The following is a 17687-nucleotide window of genomic DNA, read 5'->3' on the forward strand; positions in this document are numbered from 1 at the left end:
CCTGCCACCGTTTACCTTTTTGGCCTCTTGTTCTTCGATGCTCATCATAGCAATCGTGGACTCGTACAACCCATGAAATCGTTCCCAGGTGCATCTTGGTACACAAAACATTCGTAGCCACATGGGTACTCAGTAAGGTCGCCCGTACATGCCGCCAGCAGCTGGAGAGTGAGGAGACATGAATCCACCTTGGGATCCTGCGGGAGGGTGCTGTCGGGAAGTGTTGGGACTTGATGTTGCTGCCATTGGAGGGCGATGAAACATGTCGATTAGCTTTCGGCCGACGCTGGGCTCGATCTGGGTGCCGTCGCGGGCGATCTTGACTTCGCGGTTGGAGTTCCAAGGATTCCTCAAGCCACGGGTTCTATAGAAGGGGAGCTTGTCGGTGGACATCCATTTGATCTTGAAAGGCTTGCCGAATGTTTGTGGAGTACTAGGACTCGCGGACTCGTATCCTTCGCCAGATGCGTTCGCATCGTCGTCGGCATTTTGTTCTTCTTGTCCTGACAAAGCACTCTCGGCTTCCCAGAATATGGTCCCACGAGCAGAGTCATCAATGATCCGCCCCTTCGGTGCAGTGGCGGTTGCTGGTGTTGGAATGGTCAATGGAAGATCGGATGGGCTAGGGTCTCGGGTCTCGGCTCTTGGTTGATAGTCAATGGCTGCCGCAGACTCTTCATCTATAGCTGACTCCATTCGAGCATAGCCAAAATACTCCCCGGATTTGTTGGCAGAAAATATGAGGTACACACTTTCCGCCGACTAGGGTGTCATGTTAGTCTTGGTCCACTGGCGTCTGCCAATTTGCACTTACCATGTACGCACTGTTGAGAGAAGCTTCGTTGTGCGCTTGAGTAGCCCACACCCCACTGTGTACGCTGCGCTCTAGATCTTCGACGGTCAAGCTTTTGACCACGAAGAACTTCTCTTTCACTCTTTCTATACTCTCTGGTTCTGAGGAGACTGTAGCGCCCTCGGTTGTGACATCCTGCACGACGGGGGCTTCTTGCTTGCTCTGGGAGGAAGAGGATTCGTCGGATCGCACGGCTGCAATCTGACCCTGAGGTAGGCCTTGTGTCGTCACAGAAGAGCTTCCGCGACGCAGTCTGCAAACGAGTCTAACGCCTTGAAACCGAGAATCATGAAACCGCGCCATTGCTGCTGCGCAGCTGGCTTCGCTTTTGTAATTGACGAACGCGCAGTTGCTCTTGGAGATTAGAAAGACACTTTCAATATCTTCCGTCGCGTCCTTGGAGAAATGATCTTTCAGGTCTATGATGTGTGTTGAAGGAGGTAGGTTGCCAACCCAGAGTGCATGGCCTGATTGCCTCGGTTTTCTGGGTGGTCCTCTCAGTGCGGATGTCTGGAGGGAGGAATTGGAACTGGTTCTCCGGATAGCTGCGTTGATCAGTCAATTCAAGTCTTCCACAGGAAGTCAGAGCACCCTCATACCTTGATCATGATGGTGCTGGTAGAAACCATGCTGGGGGGATTGTGTGAGGCTGCTATCCACGCGCAACTGGGGCACGGGATAAACGGCTGTCATTCTCGTAGCATATGCGGTTGCGTAGGCCGGGTTTGTGAAGGCTTGAGAGTACGTCACTTGTTGCTGGTGTTGCGCAGTAGATTGAGGGATCATGGATTGCTGCATCAGATAGCCCTGGCCTTGTTGCTGGAACTGTTGGGAGCCCCCTTGACCGGACATGTATTGCGTGTATCCTACATGCGGCTGTCGCGGGGGAGTACTCGTCATGAATTGCATTGGGTATTGCTGCCCAGGTTGTGGAGTGTAGTTGCCTGCAATTTGACCAGCAAACTGCGCACCCTGGTTATACTGATACATCACCTGGCCCGTAAGAGCTGGCGACTGGAACTGGTGAGGATAAGAGTGCTGGTGATATTGTCGTAGTTGAGGGTCTGGCAATGCCCCTGACATTCCAGACATGTCAAGAGCGCCAGCACCGGGGACATGGCCCATACTGAAGGGCTGTCGAGGATATTGTTCGGCCTCCATATTATTAAACTGTGCTACTTTCGGTGGACTTGATATTGTTTGCTGCAGGGGTGGATCTGGCGTAGAGTCGTTAGTGAGAATGACGCTGAATGCTTCATAGGAAAGTGAACCTCTCAAATCGTCTTGATGCTCATTCGAAGCAAGATTGTGCCGAGGAGGAGGCTCATCCCCCATTGCAAGAACCTCGAATATAACAGGAAGGGCGTAATACTGCTGGACCCAGTAGGAGGCCATGGGTTAGTCCATCTTACTTGTGCATGCTGGATAACAACATGCGAGACACCGGGCCTGAAATAGACATACCTCAGCTTGAAATGCAAATGATCCCCTGCCGAGCAGGAGGCAGGCTGAGCACGGGTCAGGGGGTTTCCGAGTGGTGTTTTTGGGCTATTCAAAGTCGTCGACAAGGTCTGCTCGTACCTGCGGGTTGATGATCGTATGTAGTCCACAGTGAAAGTGAACAAGTAGGTTGGCGCCAAAATTGGAAATCCAACCTTGTCAACAAGGGTGATCAAATTGTCTAATGGGGCTCGATGAGGAAGGCCCGCTGTCCTTGGAAATCGCGTAGAAGTAGATGGTATCCAGAATCATTGGTCTGGTCCAACGATGGAAGAAGGTGAGATGAAGAATGGAATCTATATCCAACAAGTCTCAAATGTGGCCTGACTGGCGTGGGAGTTTGTGACTGGCGGCAGTCGAAATGCACCTTATACTAGAGTCGGGTGCAACTTAGCAAGTAAAATTGGCGAATGGTACCAGGGTCCAGGGAGCCGGTGGCCAACATGCAGCAGAGCGCCTTGATTGGGAAGTAGTTCAAATGTGATGCCCGGGCGTGGAGTAGGCGATCCAGGTAGTTGAAAAGAAAAACAGCAATATGGAAAGATACCGACAGCACCTCAACGAGGGGGGAAGATTCAGGAAGACGCCTAGTGTGTCGAGGGAATTAGAGGTGCATTCATACCCGTACTGGAGTCATTGACATGTCCCGGTAACGGCTCATTCCCTCGGAGGTAAAAAAGCAGAGGAGGCGGCCAATCCACAGGGAACGATTGGCTGGAACAATGATGCGGTACCAGGGCGAGGAAACGCAAGGCAAGGCAAGGCCCGAGAAAGTCAAGCGCGGATAACAGGAGATGTGGGTATAGGCACGAGTACCGTGTCATGGACCAGAACACAAGTGGAAGTTGATCTGGGCCCGGCAATCTGCCTCTGTGGTCCTTTTTTGCACAACGTCTTGAGGCCGTTCCTTGGGCGCTCCCACAGCACCAACTTTTCTCAACATCTGAAGGTCGAGGTGAAGATGTGGCGGTGCTCAACCTCCATGCCTCGGATCTATGAGCCGGTTTAGGTGTCTTTGTGGCTGCTGTGTCCCACAGATTGTCTCAGAGCTGAGTAGAAGGAAGAAGCTAAGGGGACGTGAAAGCGAAGAACAACTGTTTTCCCACTGTGTGGCTCGGAATGAGTGGAATTTCCATGTACAGACGGGGAAACAAAATTGCCCATCTGTGGGTATCCACTTAGCCACGAGAGAGATGTGGCGATATTATCAGGGTCTTGCAAGCCACATGCCCAGGTTCCGGTTTCAGGTAATCCTCAATCCGTTGGAGAGAAACAAGCTTGACATGCGCTTAATGGCAATGATAGCTCGCAGTAGCCCCAATCATGGTTTCAGCGAACAGACGCTTCTTTGGGACCACTCGGTAGCGGATCGCCCAGTCCACAAGCAGTATGCTCTGGCGCCGCAAAGTGTCGAGAGCTTATTGTGGGCGTTGGAGGTGCAGGAAAACGGAGGGACTGCCTCCCAGGGTGGCGCAAACTGACAGCGACCGGCAAGATAAAATCCATGTTTTCCAGCTGACATAGACACGAATGGAGTCGAACGGGTCCTGATGTATTGGATGCTTCTCGGACGTTCTGGATTCTGCCGATCTTGCACTGAGCGAGTATAGCACGAGGCGCTGATTGCCAAGCGAAGCGGGATGAAGCCACATTTCCCACTTAAGGCGGCCTCCTGGAGTCCTGGTACGGAGGGTTCGGATGACCCTTGTAGACATCTCGACATGCCCACGTGAAGACTACGCATCTTGCTTCCGGACCACGCTACGGTCTTTGAGTTCATTCCTGAGGGTAATAATGTGCCTGAAAGACTATGAACCGCTTATCTGCGAGTACGGGTTTCGTGAGCAGCAGTCTGTGCGCACCTGGAAATCTCCGTGCTGTCATAATATGCACAACAATCCTTTGGGCATGAGATCAGCAGACGGATCCATCGCGCAAAAGTGAGATTTCTGTCAATTCGGAGACTGGACTACATGTCGATGAGATGTGGTTATGCAGTGTACGGCAGGGGATCCTGGCCCGCTTCCGTGACTGTAAACGTGCATATCTGAAATTATTCAATAGAGCCCCGTGCATTGCACTTGCTAACCACACCATGTCCTCTTGCCTGGGATGATAGATCCTGCCCAAGCTGATAGGTGAGTCACATTTGATGCATGGGGTGACAGGCCGCCAAAGCGAGCAGAAGCAAGGCGCCCGTATGTAGCTTGCAAAGGCATGAGTCGATGACAACTCGTTGCATCATGGCCGAGCCGTTAGATGTCATTTATGAACGCATACAGAGTTACTCTTAGCAGCGATGCAGGTACGTGATGCTGATCTTCTCAGACATGGGAAGATCGCTGCACCGTTATGCCCGTGACTTGGCTAGAGAAGGCAAAGCGATGTCTTGGGTATTTTTGGGAGACCTGGTGGCGAGAAGATGTTCAACAGGCATTGTCGATCAGCACAGCTAAGCACACGTAGCTTGTAGGCGAAAACAAGGACTGCCCTGCTGGGAGAGGAACTTGCCCTGGCTGTGGCTGAGCAGCGTAAGCCCTGTTCCCCAGACTTCCCAGGAGGATGGAATTTTCGAGGGTCAGGATGGAATTCGCAATACCCATGTCCCAAAACAGACTAGCGGGACAGTCGGAAAAACGTAGCACCGGTGGACCCTGAAGTTGCGTCATCAGCCTTGTTTCTTGTTCCAACCTCAAGTCTTCTGTAGCTTTGTTGGCTGCTTCGCGTCTCTTGTTTTCGGCGTTTTCTCCATTCTGACACCATCAGTGTGCCGATCACTTGCAATTTGGGCATTGATGAGCCCTATCGACGTGCTGTGTACGAGTTCTGGTGCAAATCTTCTACGAGCAGCTGAATATCCCTCCCTTTTTGGATCTCAAGCTTTCCCACAAATAGCACAATCGTCGCCCGGAACCACAGCCCATGACTTCCTCCGCTCCCTACAAGTACAACTGAGAAAATCAAGCGATACGCCTTTGAGGTGCAATTGGATCCTGGCTTCACTAGCCTTCCTTGAGGCTTTACAGCTACGAAACCGTCCCTCTATAGCGCCTCACAAGAAGCCGTAGTGGCTCCGCTGGACACGAATGCAGCCATCTGCTCCGGTCATGCACTACTCTGTCGTTTCCTAGCATCCATCTCGGGCTCTTTTCTCTCTCGCCACCTACCCACTCCGTCCTTTATACGAAGTTTGGGGCGTCCAAGTGACTTCTTGTCTGGTCTAGTGTTCCAACGGCGTGTCCGATGGCGTTTCAAACAGAGTGAAAATCCCAGACAGTGCCCTTGAGAAAAATCATGGGTATCAGTGTCAAACAGAACAGTATTACCTTCCATTCAGGGTCTTTCGGAGATGGCTAGCCGCTACCGAAAGTTCGGACATCCCGAGACAGGTGCTTCAACTTCGCATAATGGGAAGTGATCGCTGTCTAGGATGCACAAGCCACACTACTCTCCCCTCGTAACCTCTGGACTTCGAAGAACGGTACTTTCGACAAGGCTAAGGCTATCTTTCAGACCAAATGATACCACTTCGCTTACGGCTGTCACACCAAGAAACTTGTCATGACACTGTCAAGTAAGAGACTTCAGCGGGCGGAAGCGATCTACGTCCAAACCAGACAGCCACTCCTTCACAATGTATCAATGCGGCCCTTTAGCTCACTGAAATCCGGCTACAACGCAGCTTGGGTTTTTTGGTTTGGTGGCAAAGATTTACGCTCCACTACCAGGCTAAGAACGATGCCTTGAATCACCAGATGTGATCCCGGACTCTGAGCAATCAGGGCAAATACTCGCTCATCCGTTACCTACAATTGGGTTAGGCTGTCTACGCGGGAAGGCCTGTGTAGTGTTTTGAGTCTAAGGAATCCAGTGTCCGACATGCAACCCGTCGGGTGGTAGCCGAGGTCTTTTCTGAACTTTGACTGGCCTTTGCTGTGGTGAGAGGTTGGATAAGCGAAGCGAATCGGACCTCTCAATGCGCCCAAGAGATCTTTTTGACCATCACAAAGCGTGATGGATCACATGGATCCACCGCATCTTCTCGTCCTCCTCCACGACGACGACCACCGCCACTACCACCGAGGATCGCACCAATTCTTATGCGGACATGTTCTTTGGCTATTCAGCCGGATTCATTCGATTCTACAGTGGCCCGATTGTCTGTCTAACATAGCGGCTTCAATCAATTCTCATACAGCCTTCTCGATCTTCCAAGTCTGGAGTCCCCACCCCAACCCTGGTACTGCACTGATCCTTGCTTAACGATGCGATCTTCACCTAATAGGCTGAGGCCAAGAAGGATACCCTGGGCCGGCGCTTAATGATTTCCAGGTCTCAACGGCTGCTGTCGGTCATCCAATGGGTTTCTTCCTCTACCCGTAGTCAAATCTCGGCATTCTTTAGCTAGCGGAAGACGATACCCCGGAGTAGAGCCCTGCTTTGGATCAAGGAAACATCCCACGCCTGCCCCTTGCATATACAGGCAGCTTGTGTAAGGGTCTGGGCGCGTTGCAGAATGCCCAAGGTGGTGTTCTCGCCATCTGACTGGTGCACGACGTCGTCCGGCATCCAACCTTCCGACCCAAAGGGTTTTGGGATTCCCCTTCAGTATCTCCCATCCAGAAATTGAATGGTTCGACATTGCCATCGACACCTCTGCCTGAGGCTTTCCTTTGGAATGGCACACACGAGTCGCCGGCCGAGTGTGCGTTTTCACGGCCGATCCCACAAGCTAAACCCCCTACCTAGCCCCTGTAAACACTCTTTAACGTACTCTGTTCAAAGGCACTGCACCCCCCCCCCCCCCCCCCCCCCCCCCCCCGGGTCCAAGAGGAGTGCAAGGAGCACTTCCAATCCTCGGGCGAAGTGATGGCGGACAACGCCCGTGGGCATTCTGTGGTGAAACCTCAGTGAGAGAGTCCCGGGGAACAAAGTGCCAAAATGTCTCGCGACCGGCGTCTTGCCTTGCTGCGCCATGGCCCAACATAAAAGTTCGCATCCCGCATGTTTGCAGATTTGCGCAGCAACGGTGCCATGAACAAATGGCACCGCAGTGATGGACTTGAAGCTGCCTCTTGCAGGAAGATCTCATGTGTTTTGCCCCTGGTACTTGCGCCCGGACGAACGGCAGAGGTTTCTTTCCCATGCTGGGAATTGCCCCCGTGGATGACCCTGCAGTGTCCAAACATACAGCCACAAAGACGCTGTCGGGACCCCCTTCTTTTGGTGACCGACGAACGCTTGGCGGGCGATCTTCCCTCCTGCTGACCCTGCATCCACATGTGGCATGCTGTTCCTTCGTCCCCTTGTGCACTCAAAGGTCAACCAGACATCAACCCATTACGGCGGTCAATGCGTGGGACCACACCCTTAACAACATTTATGTATCGTAACACGAACCTTCTCAAAGTTTGACATTAAAATCGTACAAAATACCCAATAGTTCATTGTCGGCGAGAGCTTTTTCTCGTGGGATCCATCTTACTTTCCTATCCATAACCGCATCTTCAATGTGCGCTGTCCCATCAACTAATAATGTGCCGAGGAGACCATAGTCTTCAAACAGCCCATTCATTATAGCCTCACCTCCTAACCCACTTTGGGCCGTCCCAATCCAAAACGGCCATCCTCATCAGGGCGAGTAATCTAGTCATCGCAATCATCAAAACATATTTTTTTTGTCATAAATCCGTCTTGCTGCCCAAATACAAGACCCTGGCAGGAAAGGCCAGAGAATCTCCCAAACCTGACCTTACATCGGGCATGGAGGAGCTGCTCATCTCTCCGAGCGTGTCACACAAAAGTGGCATCGCAATGCCAATCTCGACCCTCGATCGATAACGGTTCTATCGTTCCCCCAGACCTGTAACCTTGCCGGCAAACCTCGCACCGGCACTACCTCTTTTTTGCAGCCGTGCATGGCCATCTGAGGCCAGAGGCGATACTCTAGAGCCCATGACGGGTAGAGGACCGAGCGTATCCCCATGGCCACCACCATTGGTTGGTGTCAACCGAGCGGTTCGCTGTTCAATATATAATTGCGCAGCTGATGACAAGGGTATTGCAGGCGGATTTGTGGGGATCTCTGCCCCATTTTGCACAAGCAATTCAGCCAAAGGGAACGCCTTCATCGTTGGAGACGGAGTGGCTGAGTGTGATGAGACTGGTCGAGCAGGGTCGGCAGCTGCTAATGCTAGAAATACGGCGTGTGTATTTCTCGAGCGGTCATGTGCGTTGACATTCCCCCGCTGGGCGATTCCTTGCAGAACGCCCTTGATATCATGCTTCTTGATCGACGTCAGCAACAAGTCGTCGGCTGTTCCATACTGCGAAACAGGATCGACGTAGGCTCGCTGCACATATTTCGACGTAATGAACTTCAAGCGTTGCTCTCTCGTCGCAGTCGGCGCAGGCTTCAATGCTTGATTTAGCAAAGCCTCCCAAACCATGTTGCTGATGCGGTTACCGATCAGCATCAACAGTTCGACAATATCGTTGGTGAAGGAATGAACATCCAAAGTAAGAGACCGGATCTTGGAGACGTGAGTACCCAAGGACCGGTGTATCCCTCCACATTCAATGCACAAAATAATACCCAAGTTCAATGATACCCATTCCACCTTGGACGTAGAACCGCAATCAGCGCAGGATTGATTTTCGAAATCGTGATTCCTAATTTGGTCTAAGAGCTTGGAAGGATTTTCATCGTAACTATTGCTGCTGGTTCTCATATAGGTAGGTCGAGCACCTACTGTGATCCTTCGAGAAACTCCAGAGCCGTCGGTTCGCTGGGTATAGCCGTGAGGTCCAGATTGCGAAGAGCTTTTGCCTGTGAGGACGTGACCATATTCACGTCCAGCGAGGTCTTTGGAATTCTGTTGGGACGCTCGTCCACCTGCTTCGAAGGCATTTTGCAATGCGTTATTGATCGCGTTGATCCAATTGTTCATTTCATCTTCGGTTGTCGCTTGGTAAACCCGCTTGTACTGAGGGGTAATTACCTCGAAGCAAAATCTCCTTTCGGCGTCGCGAGCCATTCGAACTGAAGCCATTCTCAAATCGATCGGGTCCCTATGAAGGTCTAACTTATCCTTCCAATTGCTGTATTCAGAAAGCTTTCCCTGGTCAAGGACAATCCAGAACCTAAAACGTATTAGACGCTGCCGACATCAAGGCGAAAATACTCACTTGTGCCAGGCCTGCTTGTTGATACCTTTGGGGTCGATGTGAGACCCAGGTTTGCTCAATGCCCAGAGCAATCCTTCCTTCTTGTACAGTCCGTTTGACGATCTGTCGCTAGTGGTCACTGAGCTCTCATCGAGGTCGCGGATGCCTTTGAATTTGTTTGTTGTTGGGGTTACCGACGAAGCCCCTGGAGATGTAGACAAGGCGGTGGTCGGAATTCCTTGTAGAGTTCCCGAGGGGGCTGGAGATAGGCCATTCGCCGAAGATCGACCAAATTGCGAGCTTGTGCTGTCTGCTCTACTTAAGTCTGTGTCTGAGGTATATCCAGTTTGTCCATTTGGCACTGTCGGCTGTGAATTTGTGCTTGTCAGAGGTTGATAGGGCGGATCACTCTCCACAGCATTAGGCCCATTTTTCTCAAGGTTCCGACGCTTCTCTTCTCGTTCGGTTCGTTGAAGGTTGTACTCTTTGTCAGCGTCACTGACCTCTTTCACCAGCGCCTCCAGTTGCGGTGTGAGACTCTCAACCTTTTTGGCTGCCGCAAGGAACGAATTCGCCTGACCATCGGCGTACTTGGTCAATTGCGAGAGAAGTTCTTGCTCCTTGCGTCCGCCGTGAAGATCCTGCATGAAAGTAGAGTAATCGAATCGTTTCAGCTCAAAGTTCTTTTTCTTGCTCTGATACTTTGAGTCGCTCTCTGCCCGTTTCTTATCTTTCAAGGAATCCTGCCGCTGGCCTAGGTAGCGGCTGACATAAGCGTAGTAATCTCGACTTTCATCCTCAAAATCCTTCTTTTTTGCCTCGGCCTGTTTGATATCGAGATTGTAGAGTTTAGATATAGGGTCGATAATCTGTTTCTGCAATAGAGAGCTGTTCTCTTTTTCATATTTTAATATTCTTTGCGCAATGTTGGTGAAGTAGTGATCAAGAGCTGGCTTGAAAGCAGTAGAATTGGATGCCGAGGCCTCCTGAAGTGCGCGCAGAAACTCGGCCATTGCTTGGTTGCACTCGACTTGCGCTTGTTGAGCCGCCTCGGCCTTCTTCAGGACTTTCTTGACTTGGATCCTCATGTTGCCAGTCTTTTGCTCCAGGGACTTCATGGTAGCTCTGAAAACGGGGCCATCCTCGACTGCACTCACATCCTCTCCTGGTCGCGCACACTGAACATCGATCACAGGGACAGAAGGAGCACTGTTTGAAGCTGCGACACTGGAAGCAGTCGTACTAAACTCGGTAGCCAACACTTGTGGGGACGGTGGATTCTGAAAATCTGCACGATCCTCTGAATCACTGACTGCGGATTGGTACGACTGACTTGAAACCATACGCCTCTGAGGGGGAACCTGGAGTTCCAGGTTCGGCGAGACCAATGGTGTTGCGGACGGCACGGCCGCATTATTCACCCAAAAGGTGAAAGACGCCAGTGTGTTCAACCGGTGAGCCCTTGAATCGTACTCGAGGAAACTGCAACAGTTCCGCCAGCCGCCACCCCTGTCTTCGTATGGCTTTGGAGGCTTCCATCTCCAGGTCCACTCGTAGGTGATGACTGGAGTTCCATTTGTCGAGAAGTCGCCGATGAATTGCACGTTGGAGTTCTTGTGAAGGTTGGGGTCTGCATGGAATTCCCGCGTTACCAAGGTGTCCAACTCTTTCGCATTTGCGGCATAGGCGAAGGTGAGGCCGGAGATGTTTGTATCAACTGCGGCTGTCGCGGTGGAGGGCGTCGCGGGTAGAGGCCCGGAGTTCTGTCGCGTCGTGAATGTGAACCGCACATCCAGTTCGTCTTCTAGGTCCAGTCGGGGTAGAAAGAGAAGGCCAGGGGCCTCGGGATCCTGGTGCACCAGTCAAAATGGCATCCAAAGAGCGACTCAGCCTACCCACCTGGATGAATGAAATTGGCCTGTAGTCAGCTGCATCTAATTTTCCCACAAGACGCGCTGCAGGATACGCATTTGGCACAGCATGAAGCACGACTTTCCGTCGGCCATTGCTTACGACGATGGAGGTAATGGACACTAGGGGTGTTGTGTGAGCGGCAGCGCAAGCACGACAAGCAGGGGACATACAGCGTCCTTGATCCTTCAAATATAGAATTGACCCGTCATCAATTCGGCTGCCGATATTCCCCATGACTGTCAGCCTGCATCAGGCCTGGGGTCAAGACTTCGCCAGGGCAGGCGTTTCAATTCGTGATGGCGCTGCTTCTGGAGATGCGTCTCTCCGTGTGTGGGCTGAACGATGTTGGTACTGGACAATGTTGTCTGACAGACTAAGACTATGGCTGTGGATGCAAGGACAAGGAAAATCCGTACAGGCTGATGGATGCTGAGAGAAGATTATCTGGATAGGTCTTAGCGAGGGTACAACACGACGGTCATCAGGATCGATCAGTTCATGGGGATGCGACAGCGGCGCCTGCGACATTAGGCGACGTGCAGTATCGAATCCGCTGCGGCGGGAGGCTGTGATCGTGACCCCAAGGCGCCAAGCCGCTATCTCCCTCTAAGTACGAGGCTCATTAGAGTTAAGCTTACGAGTGTAGGTAAACTATGACACATTATCATAAGCCAAAACGTTAGTGGCATCGCTACATTGGGGTAGTATCAACAGCACGGGTTCCAACCTTCTAGGCAGTCTAGCTACCCAGCCGCCCAGAGGATGAAGAACCCGACATGGGTACATAAGCACAAGATACTTGGTTTAGAGACAAGGCACTCTCATTATTGATTCGTATTCAAACTTTAGGAGTACGGTGGACCTCGGATCGACTGCGCGGAAGCCAGAGCCAGCGCTAAAGGATACATGATCCTGGTGGTGCCTGAGCTGTACTTCTGAAATGATTAGAGACCAAGATAACCACAATGCGCTGGAATGATCCCCAGCGACTCCTGCTAAATATAACACGGTAAAGACATTATCCAATGGGCCAGCACAGATATGTTCTCAAAATCCAAAACCGTCGCGGAGTGCCAGACAGGAGGGTAAGAAGAGAGAAACTCGCGGAGGTACTCATGAGTGATATGATGCAGTCTTGCCTCACACAGCCCCAGACCCCACCAAAACACCATTCACTTGTTATTCAAAGGCCATCAATTAAACAAGTGAAATTTCCCATCAAATCACCAAGACCCCTAAAGTGATGGCTCAAGTTAAAACTACATGGGTGGTGTAGTGGATGGCCATTCACTCAGGCGAGGAGGGAAGCAAAAAAGGGTCGACATTCGAATCCCGACGACAAACTGATAAACGAGAATAAATCTTCAACAATTATCGAACCGCAGTCAGGGTTAGAGCAAACCAGACAGGCTTGTCTGGAAGGCGTCCTGATTGTGAGAGGTGGAACAAAACTTGGGGGATACAACATCAGAACCAGGTCAGGGTTGGATCAAACCAGATAGGCTTGTCTGGAAGGCGTCTTGACTGTGGGCGGTGGAAAAAAAAGAAGTCTGAAAAACTTCACCTTAACTTTTTTTTGGACAGAGTCTAGATAGCATTTGCCAAGGGGTATTTCAATTCGTGAGCCGAAGCCAGAGTAAGTCCATACAAAACGAAGTAGAGCCAACGGCCGTCAGAAATCATAGCTGTACATTATTTCGCACCCTTGACAGCGTCAAGGGCTTCTTCCACTTGTTCTGAAAAATGTCAGTTCAGATTGCTCAAACTCGCGTGAACAGCCCAAGAGACTTACGTGTCATGCCATTCAACGCCTCAAACGCCATCGAATAATTCTGCAAGGCTGCCAGGACCCGGCCAATGCCAGCATAAAGACCTTCCAGACCTTTATCAGTCGCCACACTTCGCTGGTAGACGCATTGTCTTTCCAGACTCCTGTAACAGAGTGTCAACAGGGTATAGCAGCTTTGCATGGCACAACAAGCGAAGGCAGGCATGGTGCGTGGCGCAGGGTTCATTGAAGTTATCGATAACATCGATGGGCCGTAAAGTGGTGGAGCAAGCTGCATGGGATTCGGATATGGGAGAATTTCAAAGGCTCGTCCTATCGCCAATGCAGCTTTCATGCAGATTTTGGCTGCGATAAGGTCGTTGAAGGGTATTTCGCTGGCCAGTTTCGGCATGGGGTCGGAATCAGCAGGCGATATCGAGTTATTCCCGGATTGAATACTTTCGGGCGTCACCGTCGGGCTCACGGAGTGGCAAGAACAGCCCAGCTGTCGTGGCGCCGTCGGATCGGTAGGCTCAAGGTCACAATGTTTGCGCGTAAAAATTGGTAGATCTCGAAAGGCGTTATAGCGGTGGAGCTTGATTCGTGCGCTGTTGAGTTTGATATGAGCTTGAGCCCGGAGTGACCTGGCTAGGGTTTGCTCTTCGAAATCGGTCGACGATAGTAGTGGGACATCAACTGGCTGGGCAGCGTGTCTGTAAAGTATGGCGTCAATTTCTCTATCAAGTGCAGTCTTCTTCCCGCTGAGCTCGTTTGGGCTTACGCCAGCCTCGAGCGCCTTCTTTAAAGCAACTGTGTACTGGGTACACAGGCAGATGGTCTGCTGAGCTTCAAGGAAAAAGAGCCAGGCATCCGGATCCGACGATATCATGGGAAAGGGAGTCCTGAAATGAGTGAGGTCGGTTATCATCATGGGAGGGGTGGCAGAGACGATGGCGCACTGCATTGCAACAGTATACGTCATCCACCATGCTCTCCTCCGTGCTTCAGTGTATTCATCCGGTGCAAGTCTGGAGGTGTCGTTCAGTCCGAGGCTGACGGCGGCGTCATACGCCTGAGAGGCACGGTTCCGCATTTTGGCGAGATTCCCCCTTTGAGCATACTCATAGACACTCAGGACTACATATGCCAGGAGGGCTTCTAGTTCAATAGGTACGTAGGGATGTAGCGGTTCCCTTTGGATAAACGGCCGATGATTTTCTAGAGCCGCAGCTGGATTCGTGGTTGACTCGAGTAGTTCGGATTCAGATTCGATGCTTGCTATTGTCATTTGTGAATATGCATGCGCCTCCTGTCGTCTTTGGTACACTGATTCATCGCTGTCCCCGAAGAGGTCGTCGGGGTGGGGTATGAGAACCAAGACTGCCAGCAAGGCCATGGCCAACGGTGATAGAGGTTGAAGGCCTTTCGACTCGGACCCAGGACTGTCAACCTCCAACACCATGGGCGGAGGAGGCAGGATTGGAAAGTATGGATGGATGAAAATGTAGTAGGCATTGAGGACGCTTTTGTTGTCCTGGTAGTGTCGGATGAGCGGATTGTAGGGAGTAAATTGCAGCTGCGAATCAGGGACATCTGAGGAGTGATCTGATTTCGGCATGTCCGGAAATATACTGTCAAAGATCTCGTCGCTATGGCTTTCGTTGTCGAGGTCCAGAAGGCCCGCCCCGGGGGCTATCATGGAGCCGATCAACTCATCGTGAAGCGTTTCCGAGCTCAAAACCAGTGAACTCCAGTCGGCGTCTGGAGGCACCACCTGGCCGTTGAGACTATTACTCTGTTCTGCGCGCCGTCTTTGTTCCTCAGCTAGCAAGGCCTTCTTGCGCGACACGCGTGGACCCCCGCGATTGCTCTTGAGATACCGGCATTCTTTGCCTCGAACCAAACACTTGAGAAATATCAGATTAGGTAAGCGACAAGGTTTCGCGGGGACAGCTGCACTCACATTTTGGCAGATGGGCTTCTGGCCATCACATCGCGTTCGCGAAGCGCGGCTGCGCATGCATTGTCAATGGAAGCCCTAGGCACAAGGAGGTGTGGAAACTTACCAGGAGGTGCATGCCACCTTTACCGGGGGTTGGGCCAGTTTTTTCGGCTTACTGCCGTCGTCCATAGATGTTGCCGTGCTAGACATGACAGATATCTCCCCGGAGCCCGGAGGGCGAAGAAGTGGATGAGTGTGTTCAGCGTCGGGGAGGTGCTCGTATGATGGTGCCTTTGAATGCTCCCGACGGGATAGCAGTCGCAAACAGCCAGCGCTGGTGATTGCGATGAAATGCGACTTTACATGTGGTGGATGTCAACAGATCGATAACTGAGGCGAGATCAGGGTAAATCGTTCCACCGTAAAGAAACGTGTACGAGTCGAGGCCTCCCTTATTACCTCAGCTAAAAGGCACGGAGCAAGGCTCACTAGGCTCTCCCGGCACGGAGGAGGGCACCATGGAGCTGTTTCCTAGGCGCTTCTGGGCTTCGGATGGCGCCTTATCGTTCCTAATTTTCCTGTCACGGGGGCTGGCCTCGGCGCTCTCTCGGGTGCCAAGAGCGCCCATCGTGAAAAATGCATCGGTGTGAAGTCGTTGGTCGCTGACCAGCAAACCTATTCGCACTCACCTGATCTGCCAACGACCTCCCAATGTCCATGTTTCCGATCAAGGAGAGATCTTCCTCGCGTGGATCGTACCATATTCAGAATCATGTGCATTTGCGCGCGTTTATCCAGGCGCAGATCAGGTTCTCTTGTCCGGCGAAAAGCTTCCCCAGACCCGAGTCTTGAAGTGTAAAAGTCTGTCTTAAAAATACGGGGTACTGGGCAATTCGGCGTGGATCGCCAATCACCCTCATAAAATCATGGTCACACAACCACCAAAGCACGACTACGGAGCATTGTCTTCATCACAACACTTCAGGACTAGCAGGTAGGTTACAGGGGCAGCAGGTGTGGTTGGGATAACATCTCCCACCTCCAATCTTCTTCCTTTGGCACGAGTTTCCTCAACATCTTCGTCATTGGGTGGTCTTGCCTGGACCCGATCTGGCCCTTGACCTGCCTCTGGCCAACATTGCGCTCTTCGTACTTGGGCTTCTCGCCGTGTTCGAAGAGCTCTTGCAGTGGTTTCACCACGACGTCCGGCGAGGGTGACACAAAGAAAGGGAGCGAGAATCTTGGCCTATCGATTTTGCCAAACACTCTGTGCACGGTAGCAGGCCAGCGCCCGTTTGTCCACGCTTCAACGTAGTTCCCAGTGTTGACGACAAAAGCGTATGGCATTGGCGGGGCGGGAATCCAGATGCCGTTTGCGTTTAGGACTTCCAACCCCGGGACCTCATTTTGCAGCAGGAGAGTAATGACGCCAAAGTCAGCATGGGGGAAGAGCAGTTCCACCGGCTTCGAGTCAGGCGCCTGGGCAGGGTAATACTGCGCCGTGATGTCCGCCAAAGGTTTCTGAAAGTATTGATCCAACGCGGTTTCATCGAGGCCCAATGCCAGAGCAAAGATTTGAATCAGCGTCTTCGCGAAAGGATAGATTTCCAGGTCTAGGATCTATCAGTTTACATACACACATGCAGGCGTATGCAGGTCGTGATGGTTGGACACTTACAATAATCATACATGGCTTTGCGAAATCCAGGTACAGTGTGTTCGGAAGGCCATTGATTCAGTGACACGCTTCCATGTGGCGCGATGCTGATGTGGTGCTGTTCAGGCTCCGTATAGTCATTGCCCATCGAGTACGATTCACGGAGCACCCCGTTCGGACCGACCGTCTGTTGCGGCTGCCACCCTTTGGCCTCGTTGCTCTTGTTGCAGTCTATCTGCTTCTTGATCTCTTCGGGTTGAGTAAAGAACGATTCTAGCAGCTCAAAAGCACGATCGATCTTGGCGTGAGACACAGGTGCATTCTCGACATAGAAGAAGCCCACGTTTCGAGCCGCATGGCCGACCTGCTCGGCGAGCCTTTGACGGACGTTGGGTGTGGAAGATAGCACCTCTGAGAAGTCAATGATAGGGATCTCCTCAAATGTCTCTTTTGCATCCGGCCCCGTCAAAATGGGACGAGACCGCTGGAACCCTCCCGAGTTGTAGTACACACGGTTGGGATCCCTTTCGGGGACGTCACCCATAGTTCGCGGCGCAATCGCTATAAATTGATAACGACTTTGGCTGAAAGTGGAAATCCGCAGTGGTTGGAATAGTATTGCGGTGAAGGTGGTTTCAAGCAGGAAACGCTGGCCCTTAAAGAGTGCCAGAATCGGACAGGTCTATGAGGGAGGATAACGTCGTTTTGTTATCTCATGTCCAGCTCGGCACCCGGTGTCGTATCGGCTAACTCCGACCACGAGCCTTTGGAATCTGGCATATGGTGTGGAAAGGCATAGAGAAAGCACACGCGAGTATCTGAGCTTCTAACACCAATCGAGCAAACGGCTGGAAGGTGGTCCCAGAGACCAAGGAGATAGATATCG

At 51.9% G+C, this 17687-nt stretch overlaps 4 protein-coding genes across 4 annotated transcripts; all 4 read right to left on the reverse strand.

Moving 5' to 3' along the window:
* Positions 1-129: 129 nt before the first annotated feature.
* PV08_05008 (uncharacterized protein) lies at positions 130-2188 on the reverse strand (the record flags this gene model as incomplete). The annotated part of the gene is made up of 3 exons (XM_016379352.1): positions 130-762; positions 815-1398; positions 1453-2188. The coding sequence occupies 3 exons, from the start codon at positions 2186-2188 to the stop codon at positions 130-132; spliced, it is 1953 nt and encodes a 650-aa protein (XP_016238029.1).
* A 6011-nt stretch (positions 2189-8199) lies between these two features.
* PV08_05009 (uncharacterized protein) lies at positions 8200-11668 on the reverse strand (the record flags this gene model as incomplete). Its single annotated transcript, XM_016379353.1, has 4 exons — positions 8200-9496; positions 9542-11370; positions 11420-11553; positions 11605-11668. The coding sequence occupies 4 exons, from the start codon at positions 11666-11668 to the stop codon at positions 8200-8202; spliced, it is 3324 nt and encodes a 1107-aa protein (XP_016238030.1).
* A 1458-nt stretch (positions 11669-13126) lies between these two features.
* Positions 13127-15354, reverse strand: PV08_05010 (uncharacterized protein; the record flags this gene model as incomplete). The annotated part of the gene is made up of 4 exons (XM_016379354.1): positions 13127-13170; positions 13227-15108; positions 15166-15214; positions 15269-15354. 4 exons carry the CDS (start codon positions 15352-15354, stop codon positions 13127-13129), a joined length of 2061 nt encoding a protein of 686 aa, XP_016238031.1.
* Positions 15355-16143: 789 nt separating this feature from the next.
* On the reverse strand, positions 16144-17345 carry PV08_05011 (uncharacterized protein; the record flags this gene model as incomplete). The annotated part of the gene is made up of 2 exons (XM_016379355.1): positions 16144-16757; positions 16823-17345. 2 exons carry the CDS (start codon positions 17343-17345, stop codon positions 16144-16146), a joined length of 1137 nt encoding a protein of 378 aa, XP_016238032.1.
* Between the last annotated feature and the right edge of the window lie 342 nt (positions 17346-17687).

The sequence above is a fragment of the Exophiala spinifera genome (genome assembly GCF_000836115.1).
Source record: "Exophiala spinifera strain CBS 89968 unplaced genomic scaffold supercont1.3, whole genome shotgun sequence".
NCBI lineage: Eukaryota > Fungi > Ascomycota > Eurotiomycetes > Chaetothyriales > Herpotrichiellaceae > Exophiala > Exophiala spinifera.